General features: G+C 34.7%; 1 protein-coding gene across 1 annotated transcript in view; it reads left to right on the forward strand.

Annotated features, from left to right (window-relative positions):
- Epyc (epiphycan) overlaps positions 1 to 21,282 on the forward strand; it is a 33,519-nt gene that overhangs the window by 7,023 nt on the left and 5,214 nt on the right. The window contains exons 2-5 of the mRNA XM_027932786.2: positions 14,511 to 14,685; positions 18,557 to 18,715; positions 19,774 to 19,976; positions 20,497 to 20,592. Of these exons, the coding sequence (XP_027788587.1) occupies positions 14,511 to 14,685; positions 18,557 to 18,715; positions 19,774 to 19,976; positions 20,497 to 20,592 (633 nt within the window). The remainder of the gene's footprint in view (positions 1 to 14,510; positions 14,686 to 18,556; positions 18,716 to 19,773; positions 19,977 to 20,496; positions 20,593 to 21,282) is intronic.

The following is a 21,282-nucleotide window of genomic DNA, read 5'->3' on the forward strand; positions in this document are numbered from 1 at the left end:
AACATAATTACTTGCCACATGCAAAACTCATAAGAGTACACCTTTAGTAACCTTGGCTGAATAGTATAGAGCCTTTTAACAGCTTCAAAGCCAATTTTTGATACAATTGTAACAATGAGGAATAGTTTCAAGACTTATTCAACTGTGTAAAACAACTTGGAAAAACAGTTAAATTCAAAATTTCATTACTTTAAGAAAAACCTTGGTCTGTACTTAAGTTAACCTGCAAATGATACAAAGGGTTTCAAATACTTTCCCCCCAATAATAAATAAATACAATGGAAAACAGACCTCTAATTTATTTATTTAAGTACTTATTTATTTATTTATTTATTTATTTAATGTTATCTGCTAAAGACTTGAGCATACTGGTCAGGAATTTTACTGGCATGATGGTTGTCCTCAACTAAATAAGTAGGTGAAGATATTTATTTCTAAATCTGACTTTGCCTGGGCAAGCAGACTGTTAACGTGTACAATGTACAGAATGGCAGGAAAAACTATTGCATTGGGGTGTAATCCATTTCTTTGTTGGAAACCTTCTGTCACAGTGCTGAGTAACACAGGCTCTGGAATCAGAGTCTGTAAATGTGGGTCCAAGCGGATCACACCAACTATGTGACCTCAGACAAGTCATACAACCACTTTGAGCCTTGGCTTCCTATTTATAACACACTTTTTAAGAATTAAATAAGATAAGAATGCTAGCTGTTTAATACAGGGCTTGCTTTAATATGTAGGTAACTTTCCAGTGGAATCATTCAATTAACAGCCACTGAAGCTTACACACTGGTGATGACAAATGCCTTAATGGATGGGGTGGGATTTTAGCCACCATGAAAGAGAACCTCCCTTTGTGTTTAGGTTCAGTTTAGAACTTAGCAATCTCCTGCTGAGAGCCAGGATTTGGGGTGGATTCATTAGATCAAGTCCCTCTTATTATTCTCTACTCTCAGTCTATTAGTCTTTGTTTTAATACAATGGAGGAAATGGGAAAATGATACATGTAAAATGCACATACACAAGCAAGATATAATTATGTATTGGAATGTTTATAAGGGTTCACTCAAAATATGCATGCTGGGGAATTGTGTCCCTGCATCTCTCATTAGTCAAAGACATGATATCTAATCTGAGACATGAAGAATTTTGCTTGTGTGTTTATCTCCTACCTTCTCTAAATATAGCATTTAAGGGCACTTTGCAGAAACACATGTTGTAATATATACACAAATACATAAAGATAAAAATATAAATATGAATGCAATGGTTTTATTACATAAAACGACAGAGAAAGTATAATACTATAGACCATATTGTATTATACCTCAACAATATAATATTTTATATTATATATTACATGTTGTATCACATCATGAGATGACAGAAGGAAATTAATTATGAAAGAAAAGCAAGGGAAAAATAAAATTTGGGACCATAACATGAAGCCAATAGTCAGGCACATATTAAAATGCATACTGTTTTATATTGTGACCCATAGAGATACATATAATATTGAAGTTTTTCTAGGAAATAAGTGTTAGACTTTAAGAGACATACTTCCTCTATGCCTTGCCTCATTTCAGGATTGTTTGAGATGAATGAAACTCAGACAAATAGATCTCAAAATATACCCCTTAATATTGATAAAGGCTAGCTTGAAATATATGACATAAGTGCAAAGCTAGTACGGAATTCTCAATAGAAATCTCCAGAAATCAAACTCCCATCAGTGGGAGAAAGTGCTGATCCACCATGGGTCTCAGGACAAAACCTGTCCCAGTAAATCTAATGCATGGTGGATGTGTTCTTGGCAGGCAGGCAATTCGCCCAAAAAGGAAGATGAACTGCATAGTCATTCTTTTTCCTTGACGCCCTATTATCCAGGACGGTGTTCTATCAAGGCATTAGGCTCAGCCACTAAGTCCAGAGGGGCTTTCCCTTCCAAAAGAGGAAATCAGACCATTTTTAGGATAGTCATGTTCCCACATTCATTGACCTAGGGCCATACCATCACAATTCTTAAGTATGTAGATTTTGATTCCAGAAGATTTTGAAATAGATCACAGAACACATCAATGAATCTCTCAAAGTCCTCTCTGTCCACAAGATTGAGAGTTCATTCTTTCAGTGTAAGTTCTACATACAATTATATCGAGACAAAAAAAGCCTATGAGAAGTTCTGCAATGAAATAAAATGCTAAACAACGATATTTCATTATAATTTCAGAAATGTAAAGATAACACAGATTTATAAATTAATCTCTACCTCTATGAAGTTTTTGAGGAGAGACTAAAGACTACAGATTAATGCCTGTCATGGTTTGAGCATATCCTCAAAAGAGTTCCTGTGTTGATAGATGCATGAGAGACTTTAAAGAGGTGAGGCCCAGTGGAGTATAGTTAGATCACTGAAGGTGCTACCCTTAGAAAGAACTAATCCAGTCCTTGTGAGACCTTGGTTAGTTGTCACAAGAAAATTTTTATAAAAATGCAGGATATGTTCCTTCGTGGTCTCTCTGGCTTCTTGACTCACCATGTGATCTCTTTCTTTTGCACATGCTCCCAGTGTAATACCATTCAACCTCTAGGACCTCACTAGAGCTCAAGGATATAGGGTCTCTTATTCTTGAACTTTCAACCTCCAAAACTGTGAACTAAATAAACCTTGTTTCTTTAATATCACTCAACTTCAAGTATTTTGTTATAGCAATGAAAAACAGACTAATACATCTTGCAAATATACTAATTTTGTACAAGTTTAAAAGGATTTGGGCAAAAAATTAGATTTCTTGCCTTATATAATTCTTGCCTATATAATTCCTCTTCCTCAATTCCTTTGCTTCATCTCAGTTGGAGCATCTCAGTTAGTGCTTAGGTCAAGCTGGATTCTTTTGGTAACTACTATCTGAGTAGATTCCTACAGTTATAGTTCATTCAATGGTACACAAATTGTATTACTTCATTACCAAGTTGTCTATAACCTTCGTATTTGAAGCCTTAACCATATACACAATATTACCATAACATGAACCCTACCCTCATCATTATAAAGGACAAATTAATCCTTATTCCCTAAAATAGTTATATTTAGGCAAAATTATAATCCCAGAAACCAGTAGATAGTGTAGCTAGAGAACCAAGAAGAGACTCTATGAAACCTGAGGAAAATCAGAAGACACACACAAAAAATCTTGGTTTAGCTTCATTCAGATGTTGATCAGTTCATATCCATTGCCTCTGTCCACAACCCATACACTCAACAAACTTTGGTTAAACACGGTGTCATCATTTATTTTGACTTCCCCAAAGTTTGTTCAGTGTATGGGTTTTGGACAGAGGCAATGCTCTTTAAGTGTCATCCCTGACCAGGAAGACCTGCATTACCTGAGAGCTAGTTAGGAATGCCAAAACTCAGGTCCCACTGCAGACCAAGGAATGAAGCTAGAGATAGTACCCAGTGACCAGTGATTTACCAAGGGCTCCAGGTCATTTTGACCAACCCTAATTGAAAAACACTGAACTAGGAACCCCCTACCCTGATTCGACAACATTATTTCTCTTCTTTTAGAGTAGTACTCGAGTTCTTCCTGATTTCTAATAGTGTATAAATATATAATGGTGACAATCCAGTCACCAGATCTTACCTGAAGATTCTTTTTCTTTCTGCATATCCCAAGTCTTTGAATTCCCAATTTCCTGGCAAGTCCTGTGTTTCTGGCACCTGAAGCTGCATTGAGTGTGTATTCTATAAGGTGACAGACTCGTGGTCAAGAACTTTCAGCCAAGAGCATTCTCTAGATGGACATGATAGCTTTCACACTTGCCTCCTGTGATGGAATTAAAGAATTCTACGTACCAAAAATGTATCCCACTTTTCATGTTTTCTTTTTTTTTTCAGTTAGGGATTCAACCTCAGCAGATTCCTGAATAAAGATGCTGTTGGTATTTCTAAAGTCAGTGCCTTGGGGAGAACTCGTGAAAAACAACCCTCTACCACATTCTCATCAAGTCTTTTCTAAGAATTTCTATGTCCCAACATTTAATTAGCATTTCTACCCTCCTGTATCCTATTCTGTAGAATAAGTCACTTCTCTGTTGTAATTATTCTCTTCCTTGACTACATATTTGAATCACTTTTAGAGCATTTAGGAATCTGAAGGCCTAATCCACATCCTAGAACACTGAAACCAGAATATTTCTGGATGAGACCCAGGTTTGTGTTTGATTTCCTTCAGTTGTTCCTTTAGTGTCACTTAACTGAACTTTTACAAATTCCTAAGATGCATCTTAATTCAGACATTTACTTTTCTAGTACTGTTTGCTAGGTAGGAGCCTTCCTTTCTTTCATTTTTTCTTGTGTTCTTGGTCCACACCTTTGTTCTTCTAATATAGTACTCTAGATGTTGTCTTGTGGCACCTCCTCTAGAGAAAGTATAGCTGAGAATGTGCCAAAAGTTTTGTTATTAAAAAATAGGAAATTCTTATATATCTAAGTAAGATAATTCTTCTTCTATGTATTTTCTCATTGGTCTAATTTCTAGTCCAGGATTGGACTACCATTGACCTGCCTAGTTCTCCATTAATCTGAGCAATTTCCATTGAATCTGCCTTATTCACCAAATTCTTCTTCTTACATCCCTAGGGCAAATTCTAGTAAATCTTGCCTTGAGTTTCCTAAAGACAGTGAGGCTTATCCTGTGTTGTTTAAGATTCACATCTTAACAAAGGTATTGAAATAACTCAAAAAAATTATTGCTTGGTGATGGTTTTTATCTATCAGGTTGTATAATTTTCGGCTTGTAATATCAAGATGGCCAATGAGAGATGCAGAAGGGTGAACCAAAAAAGAAAATGACAGTGCTATCATACCAATCTCCCTTTTAATGTTCAAGGTGGGTTATAAAGAGTTAAAAGGTATTCATGCAAATATATAGTATATACTCCATTCCTTGACACATTTCACACACAAAAACAAAACAACAACAACAAAACCCCAACAAAATAAAAACAAGGAACATGCATCTAAAAGATAGTAAGAAGGGTAGATGAATTTTTTTCAAATGTATTCTCCTTGGAATTATGATACAAAACTCTGATTAAAGACATAAAACTGAAAACAAATCAAGGCTAATGCATTTAGGATATTTAAAAACAATCTTCCACTATAACTATATTGAATCTGAAACAAATATAAAGAGAAAATAGAGAATGAAGGGGATCAGTAAATTTAGGTACCATAAAGAAAAATGGAAGGTCCCAGAGGCTAATGTTGTCAAGGCCAATAAATCACTATTCAGCAATCTTCACTCATTGGCAGGGTGATTTCTTTCATGCTAATGACTGCAAAAATTTCTAATAGTCAATAAATGCAGAGATTCTGATCCCTTTGTAAAATAACCCTTCTTTTGCCTCATGGTATCATAGGACTGATTATTATCTAGAGTCCTTTCTTTGTTCTGTTATACTTTGTGCCTCAGTAAAGGCTATGTCAGGAGGAACAATTTGCTTTGTGTTAGAGTTGGAAAGATTGAAACTTAAAATGTTTTTAAATTACACCATTCAGAAATAAGAGTTGAAGTTTGGAAGTTTCCAAATACATTGGTTTTTCAGTCCAACTTTTTGTTTTCAATTACTGTGACTGACTCCTTCCTTTACCCCTATCTTAATGAGGTTACTGATTTTAGCCTACAATAAATTGTCTAAATTGTCCTCTTGGCATCCTTACTTAAGGAACAAGGGCAGTACGTGGAAAAGGGAACATGATCTACCTCTACTATTAGATAATTTTTCTAAAGCATTTGCCAAAGGGCCCTACTGATATTGTTTGGAGACATTCAATTAGAAATAGATAATATATTTTGAGAGAACTAAGATGTTAGTAACATTTTAAATTTCTAGAGCCTAAGGAGATGATGGCGAATGGAGTGCTGAAAAATCTGGGATTAAAGTGAAGTTGAAAATGTTCTGGGCAATTAGAAATGAAATATTGCCATTTTCTGACACAATGAAAAGGAATAAGAAAATAAACATGTGTGCATGCATACACACATACACACACACACACACACACACACTACTGAGGTCCCAAAGAGATCAAAACTAGAGGATGTAAGTAAATAAAACCTTTAAGTGAGCTATTATTTCTGAATTGAATTTTTCACTCAAACACCACATTTAATACAAAGAAGTATTACATTTTATATTTACAAATTTATGAAGAATATCCATAAATTGAGATAGATTGAAGAAAAAACTAAAAAGAAATCATTTGTGTGTCCTAAATACATAATAATGCTAGCAAGTCAACATCAAATATTATAATGGTTTTATTCTATTTGATATAAACAAAATCTATTAACTAATTTTTATATTCAACTTGCCGACATTTATTTTATAACTTCACTAATTTTAACTTAAGAATAGTATTAATCATAAGTGATAAGATTTAAGAACTGAATTAAAATAATGGTGACTTCAACTTTGTGGTATAGTATTTCAGTAAATACTACTCCAAATAGCTAGTACCATAGAATAGTACTTATAGATGAGAAATCAGAGAAGATATAGAAAAAAAGAGGTACATTTGTTTTTTTCTACTGTGAATGATATATACTACATAATTCAACCCATAAAATATTAAAAATTATTCTTTCAAAGTAACTAGGAGATGGATAAGAAAACAAAAATTAGAAATGTCTATATTCAGACAAGTTACATTAGTACCTGTAATAACTACAAGATATCAGTGACTTAGCATAATAAAATTTTATATCTTTCTAAATCATGATTATCCAGGGAAAGAAAACAGCTTTACTTTGCTTCATGTAGGCATTCAGAGATCCAAACTCCTTTTATGGTATAACTTGACGATTTTCAACTTCAGATTTCAGGGTCCACTTGAAGTCCAATGGTCTAAGTGTATCTTTCACCAACAGATTTAGGGAAGGGAAGTAATGTAGAAAAAGTATACTTGCTCTTCACTGACTTGGACCAGATATGCCATATCATTTCCTGTTTTATTCAGTTGGCTAGAACTCGCCAAATGACCCAACCTAGATTTAAAGAAAGCAGAACCTGTAATTTAGATGAATTCTAAGATGGAATGGAATTCTCTCACCCATCACATTGAACCAAGCTGCAGTTCCATTCTGAGACAATATTCATTTCTCATAAAAATAAGATAAAGTCATTATAGATTCTGATTGTATTTTGTAATCATCCTAGGTCAACATTAAAACATATTTTTATCATACTTTTCAATTTCAGGGAACAACCAAGTGCCCAGTGTACCATACCCCAGTGCTACATGGCCTTGGTAGGGTTTTTAGCCTTCACGTTTAGCAACTGAATTCTATGCACACAATCAGTTGTGATTGGATAAGATTTTAGTTTATGAATGGTAACAACCAAGAATAATATTAATCATAAAGTACAAACAGTAAAGTCTACTTGTGAATTTATCATGTGAATAGGCATTTCCCAAATATGACAGTTTTCACTTGTTCTCAGAATGAAGAGATATGAAAAGCTGGATTATTTAGTAGAATTTTACTTGGCTGAGTACAGAATGAATTTCAGTGAAGCCTTTCTTCTCTGTGTCAGAGACGATATCCTTAGTATATTGTTCATGTTCAATAGATTTCATATTTCTTTCCTCCAGACAGTGCAGGCCACAATAACAAACTACTTTTCCATAAGCCAATTTTTCTAGGCTTCATTCTCTTCAGTTTACTTTTTCTTTCTTCAGCTGTGTTATCATCACTAATGCCCTAGAGACAAGCATTAAGAAATAGCTTCCATGGGCCTGGCAAGGGTCATTTCCTTTCATGGTGTAACTTTGAGATCAATTTTCCATCATAAGAACAACTTAAATTAACTTCAGATTCTCGGTTAGGGATGTTGGGATGACTCTATTCTTGATCTTAAGTGTATCTACGTTAAAACATACAGTACATTTCCTACTCTGATAGGAACAATTATATCCTCATTAATCAACAAATATCAAAGAATTAACAAGATTTTGGTGTATGCATGATTTAACGTTCTCTGTCTTTAGGAGCTATCTGGATTGTCTAATTTTCCAATTGTACATACAAGCAAAGGAAAGATTAAAAGAATGTTTACCATTTCTGACTAAAAAAGTCAAAATTATGGGAATATGGTTAAGACAAAGAGAATATGAAGAAAATAAAGGGAAATATAGGGAAGGACTGTTAATGGGGTGTGGAGTTAGTACTTCCTAAGGTGTCCTAAGTTGGGGTCATTACCTTAGGCATATTGTACAAGTCCATTGTACCAGTCCAGGGGAACACCCTTTATGTAGAAAACCACATGAATGATGCCTCTTAGAGTTGCACAATGGAGTGATTCTAGTCCTAGATGTATAGTTCCATCTTCCCCTCGAATATGCAACAAACCTAATCAATATTGTTGGATCCACAGTGGATTGAAAGCTAGTTTTATCAAAGGAAGTCAAAGCACACCTTTGCATATGCAATGTTTGTACCTGCAATTAAGGTTCACCTGCAAATGTGGAGACACCTGAGCCATAACTAATCTATTTTCACACCTGCTCTTTCATGTTCCTTTAGTTATAATATTTTCTTACTCTGATTACAAGCAACCTTTTAACGTATTAAAAATTACATTATTTTCTGTACTGATAAGGCAGTATTTATCAGGAAGTCTATAATTATAGGTACAATGGGGTAAGAGCTGAGAATTTAATGATGAAATAGAAAAAAAATATCACATTTACCTTCTTGGAGAGATAAATGTTAATCAAATAATCATATATATATATTATATATATATATATATATATATATATACACACACATATACATATATATGTATATATAAATTCTTTAACAATTAAATTTTACTGTATAACAAATAATTCCAAATTTTATTGTCTTAAAATAATTACTTAGTTCCCATTTCTATAGTTCAGCTATTCAGGCTCTTCTGTGCTTCTGGTTTTCTGGGTTGCACTAAGCTCACTCATGTTTCTGCAGTCAGCTGCTGGGTAGATTCAGGGCCTGATGGACTGGGTTAGCCTCCTCTGGGATATTTTTTCTCTCTACCACACCTTTTCTCACCTTCCAGTATTCAGCTTTACCTTATTTCTGTGATAAATGGGAAGAAAGCAAATGGAAATTTGCAATGTCTCAAGAAGATTCCCCTCAAAACTATCATGACTTCAATATATTCTGTTGATGAAAACAAGAGATGTAAAGTAATTTGCCCAACATCTCAGAGATTAGGCTAGATTCAAGTTTACTTAGTCTGTATCCTTCCTCTGAACCAAGATGTGATAGTGGTTATGCAAGGTCATTGTCACTTGTGATTATTAAGAAAAATAAAAAAGGCACTGAACAATTTGCAGTGGGGTTGACATGGTCAGTTTTGTCTTTATACAGCTTCATTCTCAATTTACATGGGAGAATATCCTACCTTGGTGGAAGTCACTGTTGCTGCATTCCAGGCAAGAAAGGTGGCAATTTAGATTATGGCGATACTGGCAAATGATGTAAAGAAAAATAATGCTATTAGTATTTAGAAAATAGTATCAACAAGTAACATGGACAATTGGTAGTTACTTAAGCATAGAGCTTTCCATAGACATTGTCTGGTTGATTAGATAATTTAAAGACAGGCAAACTTTCCATAATGTACAAATTCACTTATATATTTATAAATGTAGGAATCAAATTGGCTGACTTGAACTCCTTCTTAGTATATTTTTTATCATACATACGTATTACATTTCACTGAGCTCCTCATTGGGCACTGAGCTAGCTGCACATTAGCAGCTGAGATGAAAAAATTAATAAAATAAACCACATTGAGGTTTATTAATTCAAACACAATGCTGATTGTCAATAAAGGGCTTTGATCTACATGGTCCAACAGGAATTCTATGTTGCAGGGACTTTGGTGAACAAGCAGTCAGGCCGAGGTGCTATTACTGCATGTGTTAGTTTTCCATAGTTTCATTCTAAAATTAAGACAAATAAATTAAGTAGGCTTATTGGTAGTGATAGGAGTATGTGGATGATTTAGATGTGATTTTTGCTAAGGGATAAATGGAGCCGATCAAGTTATTTTGAAATAAAATAATTCTAAATATTATTGTCACAATGGTGCTGAGTACTTTTATAGGGATTCTTCCACAGACAACATTGATTCTTTAAAAAATGAAATTCTTAAATACTTTTCAGTAATATTGGTAAGAACATAAATATTGCTGATACAAATCGTGGTAGAATATGATACAAGAAATGTAACTGGATTATTTTCTGTGAAAAAGTTTGTTTCTTTAGAGGACAGAAATGCAGTCTAAGACTCTTCAAGGTCTTTTCAGCTTCCTTTACTGAAGATTGGTCTGAGGTATTGGGCTGCCTATGTGGAGTCCCAGTTGTGCATGGTACAAAAGCTGGAGGTGGGTGGTGTTGGGGGCATGGGGAGACTGAGGACTTCTTTTCTTGGCAATTAGTTCACTAGGCTTATATTTGCTGAGATCTCACTTTGCCCAGGTCACTCTCTCTGGGCTATAAGTTTCTTATTTCATGAACACATAATGTGCTCCTAAACATTCCACCCCATGACATGAATTACATTTCTAAATCCTGGTAAACAAGAAACTAAGAATACAACAATTTGCTGCAAACCACAAACAAATCAAACATACCTTGAGGATACCAAGGTCTAATCTACAAGTGCATATTAAAGTCATATGTAGTAAGAACCTTTTTGTATGATGTTTCTAAAGTTCAGAGAAATATAATGGACAGATTAAAAAGTCAATTCCATTGAAGCAATTCAGAATAAAATAAAGAGGTAAAGAAAAGAAGATAGGGAAAAGCTCAACCAATCATGATAATTTATATAAAAGGGTTAATTCTATTTATATTTGAGAATTCACAATTGTAGCTTCAAAAAAAAAAGGGTGGAGATGTTTTCTGGTCATTGGTTTTATGTTCAGATTTAGGTGTCAGCATAAAACTGTGTAAGCATAAAAATATGCCACATGGACAGACAGGTGGCCATGATTCCTTGGCTTGATTTGCTTGCATTGCTTCACAACTCATGTCACAGTATGAAGATTGTTAAAAGGGGAAAAGGCAGAAGCCCAAATAACTTCTAATTCATAATAAGAATAAATGTGTCTGCAATGCAAAAGACTCTCTGGGCACAGTACAATGGGGTTACAGTTCTGCAATTTTGCTGAACTGAAAACACATTCTTTTTCCTTGGTTTTAAAGGTTCATTTTATTTTCAAGCAAGCATGAACAGAACAGTTTCTGATAAACACAAAAGCTGTGTAGCCTCATTATGTTGGATGACAAATGAGATCTTACAGCTTCCCATCAAATCAGTGGAAAAACAATTATCTGTAGAAAGTATGTGCAAACGTTTTTCCCTACAAAGTTAAAGATTCAAGGCAACGTGTCTGGAATGTGCTTCTCCCTTTAGGCTGCCTCCACTCCATCAAACATCTGTCTCAATTTCCGCCCTTGCTGGAGCCTCCTTTTGGTCTCTCTGCAAATCCATTCCTTCTGAATATGCCTCATCCTGACCCTGCTGATGGAAACCATGTGTCTCTGTTTAAGGAGAAGCGCCCAGTCTTCTCAGCTAGAGATTTCTGGCCAAGTTTTAGACTATCTTCATGTATGGTGTCCAAAGTATCAAATACAGCATAGTCTGTTTTTGGTTTGATTTTGTGCTTTAAATGTTTAAAAGTAAGCATTCACACATTTATTGCTTCTTCTTAGCAAAATCTCTAAAGTTAAGCATAGAGCTTTGAATTAAATATATCTTGGATAAGAAAATTCTTTTGAAAAATATACCTCAGTAAGTACTTGTTGATTGCCTATTATGCTACAGCCTAGAGGTACAAGGAATAAAGACACCTCAAGAGTTTGCCACTTAGAGACTCAGATATGCATAAAACTGGTGGAACCATTACAATACAGAGTAGGGAAAGCTGAAATAGATTCTATGAGAGCACAAAAGAACGTTTAGTGTTTCTTTAAAAGTATTACTTTTATTTGTGATATCATATTCAAATCTTTCATCAATGATACTAAATAATAACTTTCCTAAAAATCTTATGGTTATCTACAGTCATTAGAAAATATCTGATCTAATTAAGTAACTACTTACAAATGAAAGTCATAGTTTGCACATTATTTTGGCACTATTTTGTAGAAAGTAATTTACACACACACACACACACACATATGCATTGCCTTTTTAATGAAAGCAAATAAAATTCAAAGAAGCAAGAGTTTATATGTTGGCATGGTCAAAGGACAATCTGAGATTTCTGGGGATAGGATGAGGACAATGGACTGAACAAAGTGAATGAGTGCTAGATATTGTCACCCCAAATGTCTTCAGCAAATTCTCAGTCCATGTTTACAACCTCCTAATAGTGGAAGACTTGTATTAAGAAGGCAAAGGAATAGACATCAAGATAAGTGTGTGTTGCTGGAAGTGAAGATTTATTCTAAATACAAACACTATTCTTTTTAAAAAAATTATCCTTGAAAGTAGAATGTATTTTGGCAGCATATACATAAATAAAGCATAACTTACTCTATTAGATTCCCACACTTGTAGTCATACATAATGTATATATACACGCTTGCCGTGTATACAAATACAAGGTTGGGAAAGTTATGACCAATTAATTCTACTGTCCTTCCTATTCCCCTCCTCTCTCCTCTCCCTCTGTTACCCACTGTCCAGTTCAATCTATTTCTATTATTCCCCTCCCCAACTTCCCCTGTTTTGGGTTAGCACTGAGAAATCAGAGAAAAATTTCTGCCTTTGGTTTTATGGGCTTGACTTATTTCACTTACTTCATGATATTCCCCAGTTCCATCCATTTACCAGCAAATGCCATAATTTCATTCTTTTTTATGGCTAAGTAATATTCTATCAGGTATATGTACCACATTTTCTTTGTTCATTGATCCATTGAAGGACATCCAAGTTGTTTCCTTAGCTTGGCTATTGTGAGTTGAGCTGCTAAAAACTTAACACCAGAAAAATAAACAACCCAATCAATAAATGGGCAAAGGAACTGAACACTTCACAGAAGAAGAAATATGAATGGTCAAAAATATATAAAATATGTTCAATATCTACAGTAATTGGAGAAGTGCAAATTAGAACTACACTGCTAACAAAAAAAAAAGAACTATACTGCAATTATATCTCATTCAGTCAGAATGGCAGTTATAAAGAATAACAACTAACAATAAATATTAAATAATAAATAAGTGGCGAGGATGAGGGGAGAAAGGTTCACTCATGCATTGCTAGAGGAACTGCAAATTGGTGCAACCACTGTGGAAAGCAGTATAGAGTTTCCTCAGGTAACAGAATGAAATCACCATTTGACCCAGTTATCGTACTTCTAGGTTTATATCCAAAGGACTTAAAATCAGCATACTATCATGAATTAGCCACATCAATGTTTATAGCAGTTCAACTCACAACAGACAAACTAAGGAAACAACCTAGGCATCCTTCAACAGAGGAATGGATAAAACAAACACTATTCTTACAAGCAAGAATTCATTACATAAAATATTTCAGTAAAGAAGGAAGTAAAGCAAGTGTAATATGAACAAAATCTAAATATTTTTGCAATTTTATATATGATGACTATTGTCAAAGATCTGAGAAAGGTAAAGTTTAATATAATAATATGTTGTTTGTAGTACTTGTTATTCAAATAATATAAGGAATGTGAGAAACAGATATCACAATCAAATCATATAGTTTTCTTGTCACTATACATTTTATTTTAGTAGAAAGGATGTTTTTTAGTAAAATGTCATCAGAGGAAATATAAATTGTTGGTAAGGAAGAAAATATTTCAATCTAGGAATCGAATTACAGGGAGCCTGGAAGACCCAAGGACAAAGCCTTGAGATAGACTAAGTTTGAAGCAAGAGTTAACATGTATTTCCTATTCAAATATAAAATAGATTTTAAAAAATCATTCATCTAAAGGTCTAAAAGGAGAAAAATACATCTCAACTTCTTATTAGGTATTATCTTCTAGAGAGTAGAATTAGGGCTGGAGAATGAAGTGGGACTTTTGAATTTTACTTTGCACACTTCTGTATTAATCTGAATCATTCACAAGAGTAATTCAGTCTCATAATGCTATGTATTATTAGAAAACAATGAAATGAGTTTTTTAAACCTATGAAACCAATGAACAAACATAAGATATTAAAAGAAAAGAAAGAGTATGAAGAACAAAAACAAAGAAAGGTATTGGAAATAATTTCTAGAATTTAAGGAACAAAATTAATTAAAAACAACGCTAGCAGAACCAAATGTGCTCTCCCAAGGAGATGGCTGGGCACAAGGCACTGAACCCTAGGACACCAGTGACATCTGGTGGCAAGGATGGACAAATCTGAAATTTGAGTCTGCATCAGGGATGACTGGTTACCTGATGAAATTCTGCTTTTTCACAGATTGAAAGAGTCACAGTGATGCCATCTGGGAACAAAGAGCTCCTTACTCCAGCCCCACAGCCAGGAGAGTTCCAGGAGGAGGAAGGAGAGGAGGAATCCACCCCTAGGCTGATTGATGGCTCTTCCCCACAGGAGCCAGAGTTCACAGGGGTTCTGGGCCCCCATACCAATGAAGGTTGGGTATATCAATGCTGAATTATAATTGAGAACACTTTATCATCTCTCAAAACTGCCGAGATCCAACTTCACAGGGAGCCTGGAAGACCCAAGGACAAAGCCTGAGATAGACCAAGTTTGAATCAAGAGTTATACATGTATTTTCTATTCAAATATAAAATATTTTTTTTATCATTCATCTCTAGCCTGAAGGAAAGGATCAAATAACAAAACACTTGGGATGGAAATATTTGTCTGGCATCATAAGTGAAAACCTTTGTTGTGGAATGCATTTCTAAGAGTACTGGGTTAGCAAGATGAAACCTATGACTCTGAGATTAAAGTCAATGCAGTTCAGAGTGATAAGGTCACGATGATGGTGGTGATAAAAACTATAATAATAACATTTTGCACTAATTGAACACACATGATGCTCAGCACTTCATATTGTCCCATTTGACTATTACTGCCTCTGTGGACATGCTGGCATTGCTTATTTCATTAGTGTTGAAGAAACTGGTAACTCAGGATAGTAACTTGCCACATGCCCCCTAGCTCTTGGTATGCTGTGTTTAAAGCCAGACTGTTGGAATTCTTTACTATTGGAAAAGAGGCTTTTTCTCCTCAACTCAGTTCTAGGAAACAAGAGAGAGGAAAAGATAGTGAAACATTCCATAACATGAGACACCACTTACAATGACATGAAGGTGGAACCATTCACTTTTAGTTAATGAGAAGGTTTTCCTCAAGAGAACTCACACCAGAAAGATTTTACACAGAATTCTGTAGTGAGGGACTGTGGGAAAAAATGAGAAAGGGTTGAGGGTTTCTGTACATTAATTTTAAATGGCCACTGTTCTCACACATATGTCTGTCTAGTACAGGGAGACAGACATAAATGTTATCAAGTCTCACAAGTGTTTTGAGAAAAGCCTGTACCAAGTACACTGGGAGATGAAATGAGGGGAGAACATAATGACATAAGGCAAGATTCAAGGCAGTGCACTGAGAGTGTCTTGGAGAAATACAATGTCCAGGTTACATGCATTTAAACCCCAGTCCTGCAACTTGTTCTATATCCAGTCTTGAGCAAGGCATTCAGTGTTTTTATGCCTTAGTTTTCTCAGTTAAAAATGATTTAATAAGTAATAGAATTGACCTTATAGAGTTGTAGCCTCTGATATATCCACCAAATAGTAGTTATTAACAATATTCTTTTATTGATAGAGGGGTAGATTCATTTTTTAATTGTTAATGAATTTCTCAGTGTACAATATGGTGCTGTTAAGTACAGGTACTAGACACACAGCGTATCTCTACACTTACTAATCCTATTTAAGTAAACCTTACAGCTGTTGAGAAGCTCCTCATTCCCCTCCCCTCTCCCATCAATCCCTGGTAACTACTGTACTACTCTCTGCCTCTACGAGTTTTTAACTCCTAAACACTACTTCACTAAGAAGTAATATAAAAAGTGACCATTTATCAAATGCTTCCTATATGTCAGCCACTTAAGGTGTTTTATGTACATGATCTCTTTGAAGATTTTCAGAAACACTACATACTAGTGAATATTTAGAACATTAAAAAATCTAAATATATTTTACTATTAATAATTTCTGTGGGAATATTTTAAATCCATATAGGCTGAAACTGTGAGTGGAAAAACCAAAATTAAGTTATAACAGGTGTGACTATATATGAATTATCCTCAGCATTTATTGATAAATTAGCAAGGCCAAGAAATATTTAAAAAAATCAAATGCCTTACTTTAAAAAAAATGTGGTAAGTGGAAAATGTTAATGTATACTGATTGGAGAAATTAGCAAGTATCAAATATTTTACAGCTCCCCCTTGAAGGAATTTGTTCTGACTTTCCATTGTTAAATTTTTTTTTAATTCCTGGGGTTATTATAAGATGTTTTTCTACCTTAAGATTACAATTCCTTCTCTTCTTGCAGGTTTCAAGCTCCATGGGGTTTCTGTCTGATGATTTATAATCTCCAGGACAACATCTGTATAGCCTACCTCCCTCTACTCCTAGTAGAACTGAGGACCTGTCTATCCTCCCACATGTGCGAGATCTTCCCACTGTACTTTCAATACCATTCCCACTTCTCCCTCAGGATCCCTTTGATATTCTACCTCTGCTCTTTGGGAACTTTTCCTTCTAGTCCCTCCCACTTTAATCACTTCCCTGCATCCAAAGAAGTCCAAATATTTCTTACATCTACTCTCATTCCTTATCCTATACCACCACAAACATCAAGAGCATTATCTACAGTTGCTGTCACTTTTCTCTTCCCTCCAACGTCCTCATGAATAAACCACCATCTTCTTTCCAACCTCATCACTCAACATATTTTATAAAGTCTCTCATAACTACTGTAACAGCTAATCCAAGAACAATTCTCAGTCCATAACTCACTGACATCTCAGCAGCCTTAGACTCTTGATGATTTCATTTACTTCAAACATCTGTCCAGGTGGCCCCATATAGTGCCCTTCCCCGAGTTTCATCCATCCCGCTTGTCACAGCTTCTCTATTTCCTTAAGAAGTGTGGCCTTCTCTACACAGCTACTAAACAAACAGTAGAGGAGGGGAGGCAGTGAGAGAGACAGATAGAAATAGAGATAGAGATAGATAGATAGATAGATAGATAGATAGGCAGAGAGAGACAGACAGACATATATTGGCCAGTGTGTTGAGATATAACACAACCTAGCCATCTTCGGGTCTGTTTCCTTCCTTATAGTCACTCTTCTAAGCTACCATCATGTTTTGTGTAGAATACAACTCTGCTCACTCTCCCATCTGCTGTGCTTCAGTCTTCCACCACACTTTCATGTACAATGATCTCTAAACATGCAAATCAGTTTGCATAATGCCCCTGATCACCCTTAATATAAGGAATAAAACCTGCAACACAACCTACCAGGCCCCTGCATAGTATGGCCTACCTATTCCCTTGTTCTCTGAGCTGTGCCTACGTGGACCATTTTTCAGTCTCTCCGAAGTGGAAGGACTTGGCACATGATGCTTCCTCTGCCTGGCATACTCTTCCCTCCCTTCCTGCACAGCCAATTCCTTCTCTTCCTGCAGGTTTCAAGTCAATTATTATTCCTCCAAGACCTCCTTCCATTACTCCCCACTAGGGCAAATCATCCTAGATTTTGCTCATACATTTCATCCCATTCATTGCCATTATAATCTTGCTTGTTTGTATTATTAACATTCATCTCACATAGCAGATATAAAATAGAACTGTGTCTGTGCTTACCATTATTTCACCAGCTAGAACAGTGCCACTTACACAAAAAGGATTCGATAATATGTATCGAATGAATAAATATTAATTATTATATCTTTTTTTGCAGCACGTTTGTTTCAACGGGATACTTAAATATGGAATTCAAACTCTAATACAAATATTATATGTGATTTTAACTTTGTAAAATATAATCTTTATATTTTGAAAATAGAATTTCTAATAAATATAAAATTCACTATAATTTAAAGAAATAAAAAAAATTAGAACATAATTACTTCCTACTCACAGCTAGAAAAGTGGATAATAAGACTTTTGGTATTCTATAAGAGAGGTCTTTAAATTTAATTTCATAAATAATAAATATTTGGCAAATGCCCACTACCTAAAAAAATACTCTTCAAATCCTCCATAATTTAAAATATACTTTAAATATGTTGGGCACAGCTTTAATTGATATACTTGACTTTAATATTCCCTTTATATAAAATTATGAGAGAAAATATAAAATGGAACATAATGGTCTGTGTGAGATTCTAATCTTGTTTACTAAATATAATTAACCACGTTATTGGGGAAAAATAGTTACTTTCATATAATTATTTACCTTTACCTTTTAGACTTTCCAACCTGCCTTCTGTGTACCTGTATAAGCACCACAGTGTACTGTGATGACCATGAACTTGATGCTATTCCTCCACTGCCCAGGAAGACTGCCTATTTCTACTCTCGCTTTAACAGAATTAAAAAGATCAACAAAAATGACTTTGCAAGCCTAAGTATGGATGACAGCATTAATGTCCTTCTTTTCTTTTCAGACTTCCCTGATGATTTTGATAATATAAAATGTAGGCATGGAGAATGAAAGTTGAATGCCAAAATATGACTCATAAGTCAATTATTTTTCCCATTTAAATATTTGAGAGATTACTTTAATAATGATAATAAAAATGAATAACTAATGGCTATTATAAAACTATATAGTTGTTAATATTTTCAAGTGAGCCATTTTCAACTAAATATAAATCATGAGTAATCATATTTATGTGCTAGAATGTATTTCATTGTGACATTAAGAATAAAATGTCATGGCTGTGTATTTACGAAGATTTGGTGGTTTTGGCAAAGCTTCCATTAAAGCATAGTAGTTTTGTGATTGATGAATGCAAGCCAAAATTCTGACTTTACGGTTGTTGCCAACTTAGAAGAATTTCTGTACTTGTCGTTGTAAAACATTTTAATCACTTGAAGATTTTTTTCAATGCCTGTATTTTTGGCTATTAGAATATCTGACACTCTTCACTGAGAAAAACATCATTAGTAGTAAAATCCAAAGTTTTTGAAGAGTAAAGAGATAGAAAAGTTATTTTAAATATAACATGTAAATCTCATTGCTAAAGTCAAAATTTCTTATAAGCACATGAATACACATTGTGTTTGGAGGAAACAAACAAGTTTTATAAAATAAGTAGAGAGATAATTATGTTTTTAACTCTCTATTACTAATTAAATTCACATTTACGTTTTGGGGGGCGGGTGCTGGGGGTTGAACTCAGGGACACTTAATCACTGAGTTACATCCCCAGCCCTATTTTGTATTTTATTTAGTGATGGGGTCTCACTGAGTTGCTTAGAGCCTCACTTATGCTAAGGCTGGTTTTGAATTTGAAAACCTTCTCCTGCCTCAGGCTCTGGAGCCGCTGGGATTAGATGCCTGTACCACCATGCTCAGCTCATATTTACATTTTTAATATGTGGGAAATTTTACATTCATATTTTACTTGAGGAAAATCATATTCAAGATAATTTGATTACTTCCTTCTTTCTTTTCATCTAGATGATTTAAAAAGGATTGATCTAACATCAAATTTAATATCTGAGATTGATGAAGATGCATTCCGAAAGCTGCCTCAACTGAGAGAACTTGTCCTGCGTGACAACAAAATAAGGCAGCTCCCAGAACTGCCAACCACTTTGACATTTATTGATATTAGCAACAATAGACTTGGAAGGAAAGGGATCAAGCAAGAAGCATTTAAAGTAGGTTTTAGGTTTCATATGAAGAACTTTTATCTTCCCATCTCTTTTGCTGTCAATATCTTTTTTATTCCTATAAGAGTTGAAATCAGTTGGCCTGTGTGGTGGTGCCTCAGCTCTTCAAGGGTGTTTGGCTGGAGGAGATGAAATATTGTCTAAGTTTTGGGCTTGTGTTGGAGAGAAATGCTATTTCTCCATGCCTATAAAATCAAGACAAGTCTTTGCTGTGTCTCAGAGTCTCACTGTAGAATGTCTTCCATGGGAATCACTACCTTGCTTAAATTGAGAAAAGCAGACAAGAGAGAGGTTCTTCCTAGAGATGGAGAAACACTCTCAATTTTCATAAAGAAATCTTTGCTCACAGCCAATTTTTCTAAAATTTGACTGGATCTCCTACCACCTCAGCTAACAAGGCCTGAATAGGCACATGCTATTTTAGCAACAGTTGCCTGGAGAGGGAATGAAGGGTACAGCTGTGACACCATTAATTTCTACTAAGTCCCTTTGTTTGGACTGTTTTCAGGATATGTATGAACTCCACCATCTCTACCTCACTGATAACAACTTGGACCACATTCCTCTACCACTCCCAGAAAACCTGCGAGCCCTTCATCTCCAGGTAGGCTTCTGACAGTAAGGTGAGCCTCAAAGCTCCATAGAGAAAACCAAATAGAAGGAAGTCAGGACACAAAAATCTGTCCCGAATGGCCTGTTGACACTCTCTGGTGATTTTTTTTTAACCTTTTTTTTTTTTTTTCTAGAGAGCACAATTAGAAGAAAAAAAAAATGTGTCCTATATCTGAACACAAAGTATTTACACATCCATGGCCCTATCTATCCCATTTGATTTCTATGTGGTCCTACTGCTGCTCCTCTTTCTCCTCCTCCTCTTTTTTTTTCCCCCAGTACTAAAGCTTGAACCCAAGGATATTTTATCACTGAGCTAAATCTCAGCCTTTTGTTGTTATTATTATTATTTTAAATTTTGAGACAAGGTCTCATTACATTGCTGAGGTTGACCTTGAACAAAGGAATGTGTAAGGATTAGAAATGGAAGAGAAAAGAGAGAAAGAAAAATTGAAGCTGACTTCTATTTTTCAGGAAAATGTGAATTTTAGCTTTTAAATTTAATATATTAAATTCAATCCTTAGGCATTCCCATACACTCAGAAATCACAAACATCCATTTCTCTGCATAAAAAAGAATAGTTGGTACTTTTCTTTCATTTTTAACTAACATAATTAAAAGTTTGGATTATTTTTACTCCCATTATGTTATATTTGATCTTTGAAGGGATGAGTGAAAACA

The sequence above is a fragment of the Marmota flaviventris genome, chromosome 3 (assembly GCF_047511675.1).
Source record: "Marmota flaviventris isolate mMarFla1 chromosome 3, mMarFla1.hap1, whole genome shotgun sequence".
Classification (NCBI taxonomy): Eukaryota; Metazoa; Chordata; class Mammalia; order Rodentia; family Sciuridae; genus Marmota; species Marmota flaviventris.